We start from the raw sequence: 19,373 nt of genomic DNA, 5'->3' as shown, positions 1-19,373 counted from the left end.
ATCATAAAACTAGTTCCCTCAGTTTATTCCTACATGTTCCACTCTGTCCTAAACAGTATTGTTCTTTGCCCTGCACATTCAAATCTAATGCAGCGAGTATCGCTCTTATTTTCGAATTTCAAGAGACCTAAACACGTACTACTCATGCTTTTTCATCGTTTCTTGCAATGTGTTAAAATAAAATGCACCCACTCATCACTGACACACTATTTCTGGACATTACTGTAACCTTCCTCTACACCTGTAACTGATTAATAGTTTGCCAATGAGACAGACTCTCTGCTGAAGTGAGTTCATTCTTCTCTCATTCACGTTCTCAGTGAAAAGAGATCCTCTTTCGACGTCACCTCAAGGTCTGATCAGCATTAGTCTGGACCTGCGCCAGGGGAGAAGAAAAAGCACTTCACCCCTCTTGAACGTGGCATCAGCCTTGGAAATGGAAGCTGCTATAATCATGTGTACCTTTCAGACTTGTTCGTACAATAGACAACTACCATCTTCTTCCCATCATTCACCTGGAGGATAATACATGGGTGAACAAGACACCATTGCACGTATATCAAAGGCAAGACCTCTTGGAGATTCGTTTTCACTGAGAGCTTTGACCGGAATCGACTGAATACAAGCACATATTCTTGGCTTGGTGGTTCTTGATATGGTGCTTACATAAAAAGGACTCAAAGAATGTAATTGAAAGGGGGAAAAGAAGTCTAAAAGGCCTTTTCTGGAGTTCACAGACAGACAGAGATGAATCAGGAAATAATTGTTACAGAACCAGTGATGTCATGAATTCAAGCATGCACAGGGTTACACTCCAGATAAAGAAACTGTTCATGCATCAAAGCCTGTGAGTAATTACAGTAGCCTAATATAGAAATGGGAATCTCAGTAAATTCCAGACATCCTGATCACCAAGGAAGCTCTTCTCAACTGTCACAGTCGCAAACAACAAATTACTCTCTGGGTTCTTCTTCTTCTTCTCTATGCTGATAAAAGGGTACATGAAAAACTCAGACGGGGTGGTAAACATCTGCTGTAATGAGACATTATAATAAAATCCCTCAAGATAAGCTTTTCAGTGCATTCTAATACTAAATGTTTACTTCGGAACGCCGGCGTCGTTACTTAACATTTTGCTACTAAGTGGTCTCTTTCTTTGAACAGTGTTACTAAAACAAGGTGACCATGCGTGCGAGGAAAGCGGCTTTCACGGCCGGCCTTTTTGATTAGGTTCAGCAGGTAAGTATTGAACCCACTGAAATTATTTACAAACCACACTGTCACAGACTGCATACAGCAACTGCTGAAAATACCAGAAGCAGCATGAAAAGAAAAATATCCTACAGACAATGGCGGAGGAGTCGTCACTGGTGACAGACTACACGCTTGAACAGACTGCGTGATTAATCATGTGAACATGCCAGTCAGTGAAAACCTCAGATCTTTCATGCCCTGAACTACGCTGCACTGGTTGCATTGGTATCTGTGGGCACAGATGTCACATGAGCAAGAACACCAAAAGAGTTGAAAAGCCACAGAATTTCCATTGCTGGTCATTATCCTCCGACTTTGCCTAATGACTGGCTAATCAAAAACCACCTTTCTCAAAGCCTGCCAGCATTGCTGGAGATGTGCCCTTTATTAGACTAGTGCTGAGGCATATGGCTTCAAGCCTAATTGGAAGCTTACTTTGTTAGGGAGGATGTACAGTGATTCCCTGTACAGAGAGGGATATTTTGCTTTGCAGTGATGAAAAGATTTTGAAACAAGATTTGGTCCTTTTAGGTTTGAAGTAACCTCGGGATCCCGACAGCAGGCTTCCAGGTCAGAAAAAGTGTAACACACCAGTTGTTTCTCTGTTCACTGTCAATTAACCCACAACATGAGGAACATTTCAGTAATGACAGATGTTTCTGTTTTAACCAACAAGTGCATTAAGGCCTCCTTTTGGAGTGACTCAGACTGTATCATCTTCACATGTAAGCCTGACTGACATTTGACATTTGCCCCCTGACAAAGTGCTTGACCTCACATATTTCAATCACAATCGTTTTCAATATGAGAGAAAAAAAAATCTTCAGATAAAAATGTGTCTTTCGAGAAAGCATGTTGTTATGGGAAGCCTGTACAACCACTATAATGGTTTTAAATAAGAAATATTTCACCACTGTTAACAAGAGCACACTGCAGCAGTCTATGAAGGTTTTAAAAAAAAAACACACACTTTCAGTAAAACTTTGCAGCACAGTTTAAACTGGTCACGCAATTATACCTTGTCAGTTGTTGGCGCATAATTTTCCCATCTCCGACGACACCGAGTCATTGTGTAGAGAAGAGGCAGAGCACAAGGTAACAATTATACTGGTCAGGATGGTCGGGGTATGGGGAGGGCCAACAAATGACAAGCCAGTGAAACACTGCAATACAGTCAGCAGGGGGAAGGGATATTGAGAGAAAAGAGGAACCATTAAGACCTCCTTTTCATGAAGCCTGTTCTGTTCAGGCCTCAACCATACACTGCCCACCATTCTGAGGCTGCCCATGGTTATGAATATGGTCTTGTTTCCTGTTTGGTGCTTCCAAATACCAACGGCTGTGTTAAAACTACTCTTCCACCGCCCCCATTTTGAAGTTCAACTGAGAGGAGAGAAAATGCGTGGCTTTTGAACAGGTATATAGTGTCTGTTAGGGTCACTGAAAGCAAAAAAAAAAAACAAACCAGCCAGTAACAATTTTAAAAATGAATTCATGAGATGGGACATTCGTCGACAAAAGCCAATCTCCAGGTATCAGGGAGTGTGAATAAAACTGAGAAAGATGTATGGCACGTTTTTCAACTGTCTTGAGGATTTTTTTCCTGACAAAATCTAAGTGATATATAATATATATATTTTTTTTTCTGTTTAATATAGTATCTCACACATTGAAGCTATACCAACAATCCCCTGTTCATTACCTTTATATATCTGTACACATGTACCTCTATACATATATCTTAGCAAAATCTCTGCAATAATTTGCCATCATTATGAATATGAAAACAGTACAGAATTATATGCTAAAAGATACATTTTATTTTCACAAAGTGACCGGTTTGACTGTAACTTGTATTATTTCAAGGAAGCATCTAAGACACATAAGAAAAAGGTGGAGATGCTTGATTAGAATTTTACTGAAGATGCGAGAAACACACCAGCCATTCCAACCATGCCAAACAGCAGGGCTGAGGTGGACAATAAGCCAAAATTAGCCTGGGGGGCAACGTCTTTTTTTTCCTGCCGGCTCACAATGCGATCAGCAGTGCTTCCCATTGCATGTACTAGTGAAGAGTATGGAAGAGACTGATCCCAGCCCTGGAACAGCGGATCCTCTTAATTCAATAAGAGGACTTGTCAGAACATCACTGCTGTTTACTTCATTTCTGCCGTGACAGGCTTCCCCTCCTTATCTCTGCACCTGGATCACAGCTCCCCGGCCCTGTTGCTCAGATACAATACTATTGGGGTCTCTGAATTCAACCATCTTCAATTCTCTACACTCGTGTTACTTAGCTCAGGCTTGGCTGATTCACTGTACAGCACATTTTCTTCATCAAGTCCAAAGCCAGTTCATTCATTCACCTCACCAAGATCTGTATGATTGGTATAAAAAATGAAATCAGGTGTGTAGGAGCTAAGCTAAAAATGTGTTGCCCAGTGGGTTCCCAGGATTAGCACTGACAGATCCAGTTTCTACTTAAAAACTGTGCTGTGTTTACAAAATCATACTACTCTTTAATTCAGACTTAAATACACATTCTTTTATATGGGGTTTTATATAGAGTCATGATCTTTTTTTTATATATATATACTTTTCGAGGACACCCTCTCAGTATTTTCCTCCGACATCAGTTTCATCTGGCTGTAGAAATTGAATTTGCGATCAATGCAACTGTGATGGGACATGATGGCCATGGTCTGTCTCAGCATCACTCGAACACTAAATACAATACCTACTCAGTGCACGATACACTTCTAATTGTGCTATCAGATTCTCTCAGTCCAGGGCTAATTGCATCACTGCCAAAAATCAGGAGGGCGACAGGGTAACCTGAGATTTTCAGTGCATTAAAAGTATGGAGATCAGTGTTTATTAGGAAACAGGGGGGACGTGATGTTTTCATAAGTTAATTTTACAAGGTTGCTTGACCAATTATAACTAATTCACTCTTGATTTCAATTGAAATTACATATCAGTACGACATCTTTGCTCAAGCTGCCTTACATTAACTGCCAACATTTAACACTATAGTCAGTATACTATAGTTTTAGTTTACACCTTACTTGTCAGTTTGTCCAAAAAAAAAATCATTGAATCTGTTGTTACTTAGGCTAAATCTGTATGCTGTTCATTAATTGTTATTTTTGGTGACAAGCAAAAACGATAAGGATGCCTAAATGAGAGAAAAGCTACTGTCATCTACTAATAGCCTTTCTGTTCTGTGTAAGAGAGCCTGACTTACTAACCGTAGCTGGGGACCCTAAAAACCACAGAGCAGTGGGAGTATCACCTCTCTCTCTATCTGAGATAGACACCAGCCTCAGGTGTTCTGCTACTGTTAACTTCTCGCACTGAGACCAAATGTTTTATTACAGAATGGTGGATCAGAACCAGAGCAGTAGCCTGCAGAATTTTACAAAACACTAAACAAAAAAGCAACCAATGAGATCTGGATCTGCCCCCACTTCCATGGGCATCCTATAGTTTTGCTCTAGTGACATACACGTACTTACTCCTGGGTTTTGTATGAGCCAAAGTCAAACTTAGCACAGTACATAATGCATTCTGAATGTTCAGATTCACTGACTCTGATTTATTAGAGGTACAGATAAGGTCCTCAAGCTACAAATTCCTACTTCTTGCGCTGAGGTCTAACATACACTTTAGACTATGAGTAATATTTTTGCATACTGCAATGACTGACGTGTAGCTTCGTGTTCCTGATTACGCTGCTTAATGAGCCATCTTAAAAAACACCTTTAATGCCCACATTTTATTAGGATACTTACAGAAATTATTGTGAGTGATAAAAGCTTATGATGCTTTAACAAGCTTTGACCAAAAAATACATTTTGTTCTTGGATACACATATGAATAAACATTTGTAAAACTGGCCTCACTAATAGCTTGCCTTCTCTGTGGGAAACCTTCTGAATAAACCTTGTTTTGGAAGTGAGAATGGTGTTGCTACGGAAACTGAAGCCCTGTATCGCGCATAAAAAAACAGATTTCTTTACTTTGTTTTCATCTCTAACACAGACAAAAATATGTGTTTTATCTTCGCCTTTAACTCAGTGAAACACACTATCTTCCCATGCAAGTCATAATGCTGCAGGGTTTCTTTTCCCTGAGGCCATTAGCTTGATGAAAATATGGCCTGTGGTTGCTATGGTGTCAGCAAATCAGGGGGAAAAAAATGTCATTGCACCCCTGCAGTCAAAGATCCATGGCAGCTGGACTGCTGAAGGGGGAGAAGAGGTCTGTGGCCAGGGAACAGGGAGGCAGGCAGCTACAGACAGTCACCATGATGAGCCACGCTGAGCAAACAATGAGCTGGAACAGCACTCAGAGCCAGCGTGCTCCATTACCACTGATCTGCACACACACACTGCGGCCCAGTGTCCAACTCTAACTGCCCGGACACACACAAACACACACGTGCAAACTCTCTCTCTCACGCACGCACGCACACACACACACACACACACACACACGTGCCCTCTGCACTCGCACAGGCTCACAAATGCTAACAAACTAACATGCACGTACGCGCGCACGCACACACACACACACACAAAAGCTTGAGGTACAGGTCTTTTGCTTTAGTGTTACCGGACAAACCTCTCTCTCTCTCTCTTTCTCTCTCTCTTCCTGCCTTTCCAAATATCTGCCTCTTGCTTCTACATTTAGGTGTACAAAAACAACTTAACTTTGCCACTGCAGTTTGAGACACTAGTCTGTGCAAGACCTCTCTCTCTCTTGTACACACACACACACACACACACACACACACACACACGCGCGCGCGTGCGCACACGCACAGCTAGTACAGTACTGCAGCCAAGCCCTGTGAGGTTCTCTGAGGCACTAAGGCTTATGGCTCTGCTCCCCCACTGATGAACCAGATGGTGGGGTTGGGGATCTTCCCTGGGAAAGTGGTATTCTCAGAAGTGACAAGATGGAAGGGTTTTTTTTTTCTTTGCCAATTTAAGGTAAGTGTCTGAAACTGTAGTGTCAGTGATAAATGGCTTAACAGAGTACATACCACTGCTACCACTACAATGTTGCATTCAACAGGTGCATTTCCTATTTCTCAGATTCTCACATCACAATGAATGAGATCTAAAAAAAAATCTTACTTTAATTTACACACACACACACACACACACACACACACACACACACACACACACACACATATATATATATATATATATATATATTCTAATTTGTATTATCATTATTATTATTATTATTATTATTATTATCATTACTATCTATATCTATCTATGTGTATGTATACATAAAGACATAGATAAAATATATTTAGATATAACCATGCAAATAATTTTTAGATTTTATTGGTTTATTTTAGATTGCACAGCACCTGTCCCTACTAGCTCAGGTAAAATGACAGGGCATTTTTGTTTGGGAGTGGATGTGTTTTTTTTAGTGATTGTTAAGCTCTGTTTACTCATGTGGTATGTTTAAAATGAGCCAATAATTAGCATGACAAAAGAGGGGCCCTCACATCATCAGTTCCAGATCCAGAGCTGCCTTCTAAATATAGACTTCTTAAATAATGTAGTGAGGGTGGAGAGTAGCCAGTCAATAATTGAGTGGATCTGTTCAGGTCAGAAAAAGGAACTTCTTTATGATGTCACAGCTGAAGTGGGCCAGGGCGGCTAAGGTGTCATGTAACTGGGAGTAAAAAGGAAGTGAAAGGATGATTTAAGAATGTAGAGTAGGAAAAGCACGAAGAACTCTTGTTCTGAGTTCACAGTAACAAATTTTTTACAGCAAGCTGAAGCAAGCTCTAACTCCAGTACAACTCCTAACAACTATGGAAACTGATCAAAATAAAATGCAAAAAAAAAAACAAAAAACAAAAAAACAAAAACAAAAACAAAAAAAACCCAATATTGTCTAAAATGTTTAGAGCAGATCAATTGAACGTTTAGATATTATTTAAAAGCCTAAAAAGACAAGTATCCTAACATGAAAACTACCACAATGTTATAGCAACAGTAAATAATTAAATGTATATGATAGTTTGAATCAATTTCATTAAATTTAAGCCAAGCAATTAAAAACCTAATTTATATCTCATATACTATTTTAAAAACGATCGCACTCATTTAAAAAAATGAAACTAAAATTATATGTGAACCATAATATTGGCCAAGAATCCAAAATGTTGAATCAAAGAAAACGCACGTTGTAAAATGATTTATTCTGTTACGGCGAGTGCAGGGCTCACGTTACAGAGACAAGCTTCCATTTGATTTCAACATCATATGCCTTCAATTATTCATTTTAAAAGTAATCTAGACCAAACATATCAACAGGTTGGAAATACTGGAAAGTGCCTCAACTAGTATTGTGATTCACGGAAAAGCAAACAAACGAGTGATAAAGAAAAAAAAGTCGCAAAAATAAAATATTTTATGAAGTTAATATGTTTGGCCCACGGCTGTGTCAGTACTATTTATTTGATGGTGATGCTGTCTTAGAATACCAGACTAATTATCTCGTACATGGATGTCACACTGTTGCGGAATATGGCGTTGCGCTATTGATACATTTACCGCGAGAGAACAAATTTGTTTTTTGAGACAAAAAAACATACATGAATTTCAACAAGTCATTACGCATCTTACCTTGCTTCGAAGCTGTCCAGAGGTGGACACTTTCCGTATGAGTTTTTGGGGCCCTTCTTGCTCTCCTTCACTGTCAGACGACTCGTCCCCAGGACCTGTGCCTCCGACGGCACCCACTACATGCGGATGGATTCCCGACGTGGTCGCTGATCCTTTCTCCGGCTCCTGGTGGGAAGAGGAGGCACACCACTCCGGGTTAGCCTTCACGCTCACGCGGTCAGCCGCTCCCTTCCTCTCTAGGATGCGAGAGCTGGACAGCGGCTGAAAAGCGGCTTTCTTAGCCGTCATCTTCCACTATTTCTGCCACAGTGCACGTCAAGACATTCACTCACTCCAGCATATTATACAGGCGCATGAAAAACTATCATGTCTAAGCAGTCAGTATTTCATATGAAAGACAGGCTTTCGAATGCATTTAATCCACGATGTCAGCCTACATAAACCTAGATAGAGGTTTGAGACCGCCTAAACAGAGGCAGACTGTCATCCAACAGTAAGAGGAAATCTCTGTAGCAAACCCTAGCGGTGGAATATTGATGAAACTGAGGAGTTGCGGGGTTAGCAACAGATGTCCCTGTAGCTCTGACTTTGCAGGCAACATGCTGGCAACGGTATACGCAACATCAATATCTCAGATGAATACGACAAATTATGTAAAGCATTTTTTAAAAATCAGTCTGTCTAAACTGGTTACAGTAAAGTTTGACATCCGAGTCATAGCTGTAACGTTTTTAAATTCCCAGTCAATAATTTATGTATGAAACAATTCAGTTTTGTAACGCATAAGTGTTGAAACAAGGAGGCTGGTAAGTGCACTAATTAAGGCACCCAATTATAATAGGATCCAGTGCTTTTAAAAATACCTGTGACTCCTTCGCACATTATGCTGTTCATTATGTAAAGCAATAGGCTACTACATGGACACATTCCATTTGAAACAGACTTATGCAAATGATACTGTCCTCACAGTTATGGACAATATAGAAAACTTCGAAAACAACACATTTTTTAAGAGGGGGTGTTGATCGTGGCTGAATTTTGAGGATCTCTCTTTTTAAGTTTTAAATGTCAAAGGCAAAACGCTGTTCTCGAACAAACACATGCTGGAATGAGATGTTTAGATTTTGCATTGCATAGTTTATTTGATAAACCTGTCAGTGTAACAGACTGAATCGACACATGGTACACTGTGGTTTCTCAATTACATTTCATACGTTACTAAATAGCTAGTTGAGCTTTCTTGAGACGTAAACGTACGTGTAAACGGAAAGTTTAAGTCATTTAAATTCATCCATACACTAACACCCACTGACGTGAAACAGCGTAGGAGATATGATTGAAACCATTCTGGCATCCAATCGTCCTCAGCAAATCACACTAAAAGAGGAAAAAATATGTTCATCGTAGACTTAGCCTACTAAATAGAAGTGACAGCTTATCTACAGGTCTACAGGTGAAATGGGGCAAGACAAAATAAACTCACATTTTTCCAGAAAACCAAACTACAACTTTTTTGGGCCACCGGCAGCTCACCGTTATTCAACAAACTTTTCAATTGCAGTACGCCACGGTTTAGTGAAAGGTTGAACTAATTTCCCAGCACTGACTTAAAGCTTGGCAACAAAAGCAGGAAAACGATCATCGGCCGTAGAGCACTCTTTGGTTTCATAGCAGCCAAATTATGAAACTTTTGAAATTCGTACGCCAGACTGTTCGCTAGCCAAACTCTGCGATTAATTTGATTAAATGCTTGTCAGAGATTACACTAAACAATATGGATGAAGAACGCTGGCAAATGGTCTGTATTCTCTTTTCCATGGATATGAAATCTAAAGTACTAACCAGTTCTTCCCAGGCAGGGCTACGGGTATAGTGGTAGTCATCTTCCATATTCCCCAGTCCCTTTTCTCCAGCGTCCTCAGAATACGTATATTCTACACGCGCGGAATACAATGTAGGGCTTCTTTGTAATGGTGAAAACGGGCATATGGTATGAAGTCCTAGACTGGGCTGCTATTCCGCTTTCACCACTCCGCCACTTATTACCTCCCTCTTCTGCCAGGGTCTTCCAAGGGCTGAGCTTCCCCGCCACGTGATAAATGTCAATCCGTATAAGGAATAGAGGCAATGTGGATGACGTCATCGGACCCAATTTTTACATGTTATCCCCACATTTTGCCAAGGGGGTTGACACTGTCTGTAAACACATAAGCACGTTGCTTTTTGAAAAGTAATTACTTAAGTACATTTCTACTGTACTTGTACTGCACTCAGTCGTTCTATTCCCAGGTACTTATGCTTTTCATCAAGTTCCTTTTTTTCTTTTGTAAATATTGTACTTTTCACTCAGGAAGGAAGAGCGTTGAGGAAGTAAGGACTGAGAAATGTGTGGAAAAGTGTTGTTGAGTCAAAGGTACAATATTTTCAAACAATTTAACTTGAGCAGAAATACAAAAAACGAGGTGGATAAAGTACAAATATAGTCAATTCGCTCTTCCTCTTAATTAATGTACCTGGGCAGGCAAATTTACACTCAGATTCCCCCTGGTTTGCCACAGTTAACATTTGAAACATGGCTCCTAACGGTATTTTGGAATATGCTTTTTTCCTCCTCAACGAACACTCTGGTTATTTCATTCAACATGTATAATCCCTGAAACATAAAGTATATTGCTGCGAAGACAACATAAGTGCAAAATGAGATTTGCAAAGTAGCTTTGTTTCCTGTTTGACGCGCAGAATTAGCTGTCATTTTGAATTTGTCAGACAGTATTCTGACATGGAGACTAGTACATGGAGACTTGGGTGGACTGTGTATTTACGTACGCCCGGAAGAATAAATGATAGGCGGAAGAGAAAATAAACTGAGCAAATGAAGGTGTATGTTGTGGCTAACAACAGTGGTACCCTTAACAGTTAGGCTTACAATAAACTGGAACCTGCAGACGACTCTTGGTCATGCGGAAGGTTTATTCGACGCACCGTTTCTGTCCATCAATTATTATCTTCCGCCGTCCAGAGTGAGTTGTGAGTTGTCGGCAGTTACGAAATGAGTATAAGAAAACCTAAATAGCACTGGGATGTCCGCAACGATAGTTCTCTGATTTCACTGTCCTTAATTTTTCAGCATGCATTCACGTATCTTATCTAAAGGCACGGCAGCAGCTGTCGCTGCCCGAAGAATTCGTAATATTGTAGGATCTGCTCTGTCCAAGGATGGCTGGACATATAGCGCACGTGAGGTCAAATTCCTTAAAACGTCGTCAGGTATAACTCTCTCAAACCACAACACCGTTGACATGCCACTGAATATTCGCCACATTGTTGCGAAGGTTTTAATAGCAATTAAATCCTTCCTTTAAGACCAATACGTGATCCAAACTATGCTTAGATTTGTCTGGCTAGCAAGGTTATTACTATCATCATTATTATTTTATCACGCCACGATGTGACGTTATAACAAGTTGATTAACAAGGCAGGTCGTTCACAATATTGGTTTTTAATGTTAGTTGCCTGTTTGCGTAGCTTCTTTTAAATAAGTTATATTGTACTTCAAGTTGTTATGTTTACATGTTCATTTTAAGAAGGAGTTCAAAGTAGGAACCAAACTTTCCTGATTTAGAGCACACTTTCCTCAGGAGGACACAGAACTATATTTCATCACAGTATTGTAAATCATTTCATGCCTATGTTTTCATGAATGTCTTACATATATATTTATCTTTTACCTTTAGGTGACACCATCAAAATAGGAGAGATTTCATACCAACTGAAAACACCCAGAAGCCCAGAGCTTGTGCCCATCAGTCACAGTACGTTTTTGTGCACACCTCTTCCATGTGACAGATGGTAATATGGTGAATGTGTTCTTCTGTATTTGGTGTCACAGTCACATAGTTTAGTTCTCAAAAGGAAAAGCTAGAATCGTTGACAACTAAGTTTACACTTTCAACACTATTGAATCGAAGTGTGATTGCAAAGGGCCATAAATATTCGTGTAAACCCTGTAAACACTTTCAAATCCTTTTAAGTGATGAGATTATTGCCTCCCTTGTCTGAAAATCTGAAATAATGAATGATGACCTTCATTCTGTCAGTCTGCACAGTTCTGAAAGTATGGCCTACATAAACAATCATCTTATTAGATATGTATTATAAATGAATAAGCAGTGTAAGAACTTCCCTCTGGCCATATCATGCTTAAATTTTGCAGTACAAAAACGTAGGGTCAAACCTGAATTAAATATATCTTTTATTATGAATGGGCCGCATGGTGGTGCAGTGCATAGCACACCACCAGGTCCCGGGTTTGGTTTCCAGCCAGGCGGCCAGGGTCCTTTCTGTGTGGAGTTTGCATGTTTTCCCCTTATCTGTATGGGTTTCCTTCCACAGTCCAAAGACTTGCAGGTTGGGTGAATTGGAGACACTAAATTGCCCCTAAATTGTGTGTGTGAGTGTTTTTGTCTGCCATGGGATGGACTGGCGACTTGTTCAGGGTGTTTCTCTCCCTTTCACTGAGTGAGCACTGGGATAGGCTCCAGCACCCTGCGACCCTAAATAGGACAAGTGGCTTTGAAAATGAATGAATGAATGGATGTTATTATGAATCTGTAATACCAGGTGTATAAAATTGTTCATACTAATCTGAGTGTGTTATGAGGTACTATGTCTTTTACACTGCTATGCAATGTCACTCCATTTCGCAGATCAAACTGCAGGAAGACATCATTTGTGTTTATTTGCCCCATTAATCCCTTAGCATAATTTCCTCAGTCTGTAAGAAGCGTATTGGTTTTATTTATTTATGTATTTTATTTCTGATTGGTTGTGCACAGTGCACAAAGTTACCAGTGCACTCAAGATATCTGTCCTCTGCAGTGACAGAGGGCATGCCACAGACCGTGGTCCAGCACCTCCGCTGGATCATGCAGAAGGACCTGCTGGGCCAGGATGTGTTTCTGATTGGCCCTCCTGGACCATTGCGTCGATCTATCGCCATGCAGTACCTGGTAATTATATACACACACTCCACTCCCCGTGATCATGCCGGTCCATTGTTACATCACCACTAACTTGACATTTGATTCCCAGTCGTTCACTGTGAGAGGCAGTTTTACCATAAGAGTTTTTTTTTTTCTTTTTTTTTTATTGAAGTAATTGGATTTCTTGTGGTGATTTAATTCCCAGCATTCCTCTTCACTTGGATTGATTTTTTCCACTAGCGTTAGTTTGTTAAGTTATTATTGCTTTTTTGAGTCTCTTTGTTTTTTTGTCTGTCAAATATTGTGAATTAATTAACTGGTTAAATATACATCAAAGCACTTGCCGTGATTATCTTATGAATTATGTTGGACCGTAGGAGCTGACTAAACGGGAGGTAGAATATATGGCGTTGTCCAGGGATACGACTGAGACTGACCTGAAACAGCGCAGAGAGATCCGCTCTGGAACTGCCTTCTACATTGACCAGGCAAGTAGGACCACAAAAAAAAAAACAACCACTCTGCCTATCCAGAACAAATACAACCAAAATACCAGTACAGCTGAATCAATATAGCTCTTTTCACTCTTACCTCCATGAGCAATATGTTACATATACTTTGTGATATTGTGATGCCAGCATTGTAACAAATGGTACCATATTCAATGCTTTGTTTAAGATTTCTGAATGTGATACCGTTCCGCGAATGTGGTTCATTCAGGAACTATAAAGTATGCATGTCTGTGGTTTTCCCTCAGTCTAGTTGAAGTCCATTGGATCAGTGAGGAGACAGGCTCTTAATTAGACAAATAGCAAATGAAGGTAGATTCTTCGAAGATCTGGCAAATTTCTCACTCCGTCCCCGGGGGTCAGGTTATCAGTGTTATCCGTTTATTTGTCCTGTGTTGTCAGACATTTAATTAGCGCACGCTGTTTGCTGTTTGCTCTCTCTCAAATTGTGTCATTAGGATCCCGACTGCTATCATCGCATGTGCGGGCATTTTACAGCAGCTGCTGATGACTGCAATTGTGTTTTATGGTGCATAAAAAAAATACAAAATGTTACCATGGAAACACTCTCTGAGAGTTTCGTCCTTGCAGGTTTGACTCGCGAACTGAGCAAGTGACCTCTTGTTCTTGTTCTTGACAGTTTATGTCTTGCAGACTCTGGCCACCTGATTCCATTTGGCAGTGAATAGCTTTGTCACAAAGTAGCCGCTAATCATCTTATATCCAGTAATAGATTGCTTGAGTAATAAAGTGGACATTGGCTTAATTTGTAACATCACTTAAAGCTTACCCCACCTGGCTGCAAAAATGTTTAATTTGTATCTTGAGATAAATGGTGGAGAGAAATGTCCTTAAATCTGCTCTTAGAGCTACAAGGACTTTATGGGTATGCAGTATGAGATCCTTGGAAGGACAAGAGATAAACTCCTGAGGGCCTGTGTGTGTGTGTGTGTGTGTATGGCTGTTAACTAGAGCATCTGACTGTTCCCGCAGGATCTGCGCTCATTTTGAGACCTATATACCAATCTTTGAGACTCGAGCGATGAGTTCTCCTTTTTTTAGCCATCAGACTTTCTGTATTTGAATAGAGAAGTTCTGTACTATGCTGTCTGTGACCATGTTTACCAAACTGACCAGTCGTGCGTGCAAATGGTATGACACTTGTGTCTGTCAGCGAAGTTTATTGCTTAGGTAAAGCTTATCGTCTAATCTAATGACCATGCTGGTTTACTTAACATAATAAATAATTTATGATTAACAAAATAAATTGATCAAATGAAAACATGTCTTGACAGACTGGAGTTAATTTGCAATTACGGTGCTAGAAATGGGGTTAGATGTAGAGTTTCAGGGAATGATCCTTTTCTGGAATTTTCTGTTTACCAAGCAACTCATTGTCTGTCCAGGATTGTCTGTGCCATATTTACTTTCATAGAGGTCAGCTCATATTATTTATGCTGGTGTCAGTGTCTCCATAAACACAGAGTCATAGGCATTGAAGTCCAAAGTCCAAAAACTTAAGAGAAATATCTCATGAGATCATTCTTTCCACCTTAAGAAGCTCCAGTGCCAATGGTCACTTCAGAAATGTGTCCAAATAAAAATATGTTTTAATGGGAATTTATTTGACCATATCCGATTTGCTGTCTCACTGACAACCGTACTATGGGGCCGGAATGTGGTTGGTTCTGGTCGTCTTATCCTGCGTCATTTGCATTTCTAGTAATTATGTGATTATAGCATCCATGATGGAAATGGATCCAGAGTTAAATTTGGAGCATCTGGCTGCACTTTTATAGTTTCTATTCCCACAGTATCAGGCATATATTTACATCCTAACCTAATTACATGTGGACTTATTTTGTGGTTACCAAAGTTGCCTTGAATTTCCTGCTGCTGACGTCAGTGCTGTTTGATTCTTGCACCCATATGTTTGCTCTGCTGTATCTTCAAAACAGAGTGGATGAGACAGACAACCTACATTTGGTTAAGGCTAAAAATTAGGATCATCCAGAATAGAAAATTGTGTGCTGTGGGTGAAGGCATTTAAATGTTTTACAAATATAGAGTAGACAGAATCCCCCCCGCCAACCCCATCCCCGTTACTGTAAAGCATTGTTTAGGCTTTAAGTGTGCAGAATCTGGCAGAAAACGCATACAGTTATTCCCAGTGATTCACCATCTATAAATTGTTCATAAATATTTCCAGCTAATACAGATTCGGTTAAGGCATCCATACAGCTATTTTAAGGGAGGTACTATCAGCCAAACCACGATTTTTCATGTCATCGAAATGCGCTGAAAAAAAAAAAAAAAAAAGAAAGAAAGAAATAAAAAATAACCTCTTTAAGATTAACGTTTTCCGAGTAAATGTATTTTTAGAACGGTGGCGGCTTTAGATTTCTTCGTTTCTACCAGATAAGGAAAGTAAAAAGCGGGGAGATGTGCGCAGTGTGTGTAAACACAGCCATGGAGGTTCTCATGGAGTTTTCTCCCCGGCTCCCGCAGTGCGCGGTGCGGGCAGCGACAGAGGGCCGCATCCTGGTTCTGGAAGGGCTGGAGAAGGCAGAGAGGAACGTGCTGCCTGTACTCAACAACCTGCTGGAGAACCGTGAGATGCAGCTGGAGGACGGCCGCTTCCTGATGTCAGCCCAGCGCTATGACAGGCTGCTGGAGGTCAGAACGGCTCTATCAGATCACTGTCACTCACGCAGACAGGGGGAAAGCAGCCCGGCGGTTGCTCTCAGTGACAGTACATAATTACTCTGTGAACACACAGTGGGGTTGGCGGTGGAATATGTGATGCTTCAGAGATGACATGGGTGAACGTTCTTGGGGTTTTCTGGGCCCAGATTTTGAGTCAAATTCCTTTTATAATCATGAATTCTCTCCTCTTGATTCTTTTGCATTAATCACAATGACTCAGATGAATCATGTCTCCTGAGTGTAATCGGACAGACGGGGCTGATTTTAAAAATTTATTTCATCACTGATTCTTAAAGCTTTAGACTGACTTCAGACTGAGTTTGACGGACAGAAATAATTGTGTGTGTGGATATTTTAGGAGCACACTAAGGAGGAGCTGGATGCGTGGAAGATTGTCCGTGTGAGTGAAGACTTTCGAGTGATCGCCCTCGGCCTGCCGGTCCCAAGATACACCGGAAACCCTCTGGATCCCCCACTGCGCTCCCGCTTCCAGGCCAGAGACATCTACTACTTGCCATTCAAGGTCTCTCCGTATATGCAGTACATCACACTTAAAGCGCTTGAATGGTTGAATTTAACAGAGTGGTTGAACTGATGATGATGAGACACTCAGTTGGTCGTTTTTTTTGTTCCTCAGGACCAGCTAGAACTCTTGTATAGTATTGGACCAAACATAGCAGCTGAAAGGTACAAAACAGAACCTCAGGCTTTCCCACTGTCGGATGGCTTTGCTCAAATATCTTAATATCTTAAATTTATGTTTTGATAAATGTCCGACGTTATCAATCTTACTCACAGAGTGTCCAAGCTCCTGTCTTTTGCCACAACCCTTTGCTCTCAAGAATCTTCCAACCTTGGTCTTCCTGACTTCCCCGTGGACAATCTGCCACCAGCCATCAAAGTGCTGGTGAGTTGGTATAAGACGGATCTGCCCTGGTCTTTATTGATCTGACAGTGCAGGAAAACGATCAATGCTAATGTTTTCCAAGTTCTTCAGGACTTTGTGTGTGTCTCTTCTACAGAACCTGGCTCCTATGCTGCCATCTCAGCAACTGATCCATAGACTCTACCCATACGAGGCCATGCTGGGCAAAGACGGCCGCAAGGCTGTGGAGGGGGTACTCAGCGTAAGTTCCACTCCCTCCTATACTCCTCTTCCATTCAAACACACAAGCATTAACCTCTTCTAGTGTATACACAGACACTTGTAGACATGATAACAATTAGTTCCAACTTCACCAATGTTTTATAATGTGATGGTGCAGTGTATCTCTTAGGTTTTGCTAAGGGAAACTGTTGCTCAAGTAATACTCTCTAACTTTGGTTGTCACGCTCCCTAGCGTTTCGAGCTCCTGGATGGAAGAAAACACTCTCCTAGTGAAGTGGTCAGTGTAGAGGCTGGGAGTGGAGAGCGGGCAGGACAAGTAGCTGTCACTCTACGCGTTGCAGACAAGAACGTCACTTTTCAGGTGAGATGTCATCATTTTTGGATAAGCCACCCCTCTTTTTTTTTTTTTTTTTTTTGGCTTTGTTTTTATTTCCTGTTATGTAAAGAGCAGGGCAAGACGAATCAGATTTTGCGTTTTGAAGTTTTGATGTTTGCGTTTGAAGTTTTGATGTGTCATCATGGTTTTGGGAGCTAATGTCAGAAGAAACCCTTTGAAGATAATGTTCTGTTTGAACTTGTACGCGGCCCCAAAAAGTAAGGGATTAAAAGCGCGGCTCGGTAGATTACGTTTATCAGCCCAGGAACCGTGTGTGTGCGTGCGTGCGTGTGTGGCACTCTGACATCTGCAGGGTCCGAGTATTTTTTTTTCCCACGAAAGGAAATGTTGTGGACCTTCCGCAGGTTCCTTCAGGAACGCGACGTCCTCGGCCCCCAAACAGTAGCCCCTCCTTTATCAGCACACCCACCCACGCCTGTCTGCTGGCCGAGATGATGCAGTCCCACCTCGTCAAGGACATATGTTTGATCGGAGCCAAGGTAAACACCCCAACATCCTGCAACCACTGCAGGGAAAACTCGAGTCGTAAATGGAACCTTTCGCCATACACAGTTGATCTGTCTTCAAGCTTGAGAACAATAGCTGGTGTTTCCTCATAGCCTGTTAAGGTAGTGTGTGGGGAGAACACGAACTCTAAAATTTTCTCAGAAAAATTGTGCCAGATGTTTAATTCTTGGCAAGTCGGCTCTGATTCACTGATAGCTTAATATGCTGATTTAGTGTTTGGTCTGAATCATTCTGCCGCTATGCTATTAAAAGCAACTGCGGCTTCTCAAAACACCTGCCGCTTGCTTTAAGATTATGAAATTGTTTTCAGCTGCATTTTCAGTGTATTCTTGTGAGGTTTAGAAAATTCAGTGGTGCGTGAAGAAACGATGTAAAAAAATCTTCTCAGATGTGAGAGGGTCTTTCCAAAATATTAAATTCCAGAATGTAAGAAGGTAACTGATAACAACACATTGCTGAAGTTCTTTAGGATCCTGCTTATGATAATTTAACGTTGGAACAGAAAGTCAAATTAAAGTTGTGTGAGCTCAGTATTTGTTGCCTTGCTTGCTGTAAATAATTTAATATGGCATGTTTCTCAAAATATGAAGTCAGCCATCTCCCCTCACCTTTTCGAGCAAACTTAATGTTTTATAGGCACAAAAATGAAAAAGGATAGATCAGGGTTAGGGTTAGGGTTAGGGTTAGTCATCGGGCTCCCTAAATTTCTTTATTTATTGATTTTAAATTCTCTCCTATTATTGTCCCAGTCTGGGATGGCCAGTGGCCTGTTATCTCCTAATGATGGCAGCCACCTCAGTTCTAGGTGAGACAGGCAAGGAGTTTGACCATTATGAGGAACTGACCTGTCAGTCATTGTCAGCAGGGCACACCATAGAGTCTTCACTGAAATTACACAATGAAAAATCAGGAAAACTCGTTCTTCCATTGAATCAAGTACATATGATGTTACCTAATTGATGTTAAATATGTGCAAACTAAGTTGTAGCTTTTTCTTCTTTTTTTTTTTTTTGGTAGCCAAAGTTCCCATTTATTTTCACAATGTACTGTTGGGTGTATATGAAACAGAGCGTGTTAACACCTAGTGGTAATCTACAACTGCCAGCAAGGAAGCGAACATTTTTATTACTGTTGGGTTATCGTAATTCTTTTTCTATTGTTTCAGGGTTGTGGCAAATCTGTTATTGCCAAGGAATTTGCTGAGATGCTGGGCTACACTGTTGAACCCATTATGCTTTATCAGG

General features: G+C 40.7%; 1 protein-coding gene across 1 annotated transcript in view; it reads left to right on the top strand.

Moving 5' to 3' along the window:
- The first annotated feature begins 11,047 nt into the window (after positions 1 to 11,047).
- vwa8 (von Willebrand factor A domain containing 8) overlaps positions 11,048 to 19,373 on the top strand; it is a 59,475-nt gene continuing 51,149 nt past the window's right edge. Inside the window, exons 1-12 of the mRNA XM_030786889.1 lie at positions 11,048 to 11,186; positions 11,655 to 11,732; positions 12,799 to 12,929; positions 13,280 to 13,390; positions 15,920 to 16,087; positions 16,476 to 16,640; positions 16,755 to 16,804; positions 16,916 to 17,024; positions 17,140 to 17,244; positions 17,458 to 17,586; positions 17,967 to 18,101; positions 19,295 to 19,372. Of these exons, the coding sequence (XP_030642749.1) occupies positions 11,048 to 11,186; positions 11,655 to 11,732; positions 12,799 to 12,929; positions 13,280 to 13,390; positions 15,920 to 16,087; positions 16,476 to 16,640; positions 16,755 to 16,804; positions 16,916 to 17,024; positions 17,140 to 17,244; positions 17,458 to 17,586; positions 17,967 to 18,101; positions 19,295 to 19,372 (1,398 nt within the window). The remainder of the gene's footprint in view (positions 11,187 to 11,654; positions 11,733 to 12,798; positions 12,930 to 13,279; positions 13,391 to 15,919; positions 16,088 to 16,475; positions 16,641 to 16,754; positions 16,805 to 16,915; positions 17,025 to 17,139; positions 17,245 to 17,457; positions 17,587 to 17,966; positions 18,102 to 19,294; position 19,373) is intronic.

This window comes from Chanos chanos, chromosome 10 (assembly GCF_902362185.1).
Source record: "Chanos chanos chromosome 10, fChaCha1.1, whole genome shotgun sequence".
NCBI classification, from domain to species: domain Eukaryota; kingdom Metazoa; phylum Chordata; class Actinopteri; order Gonorynchiformes; family Chanidae; genus Chanos; species Chanos chanos.
Note: the sequence above shows the minus strand (reverse complement) of the source record. Positions and strands in the feature narration are given on the sequence as shown.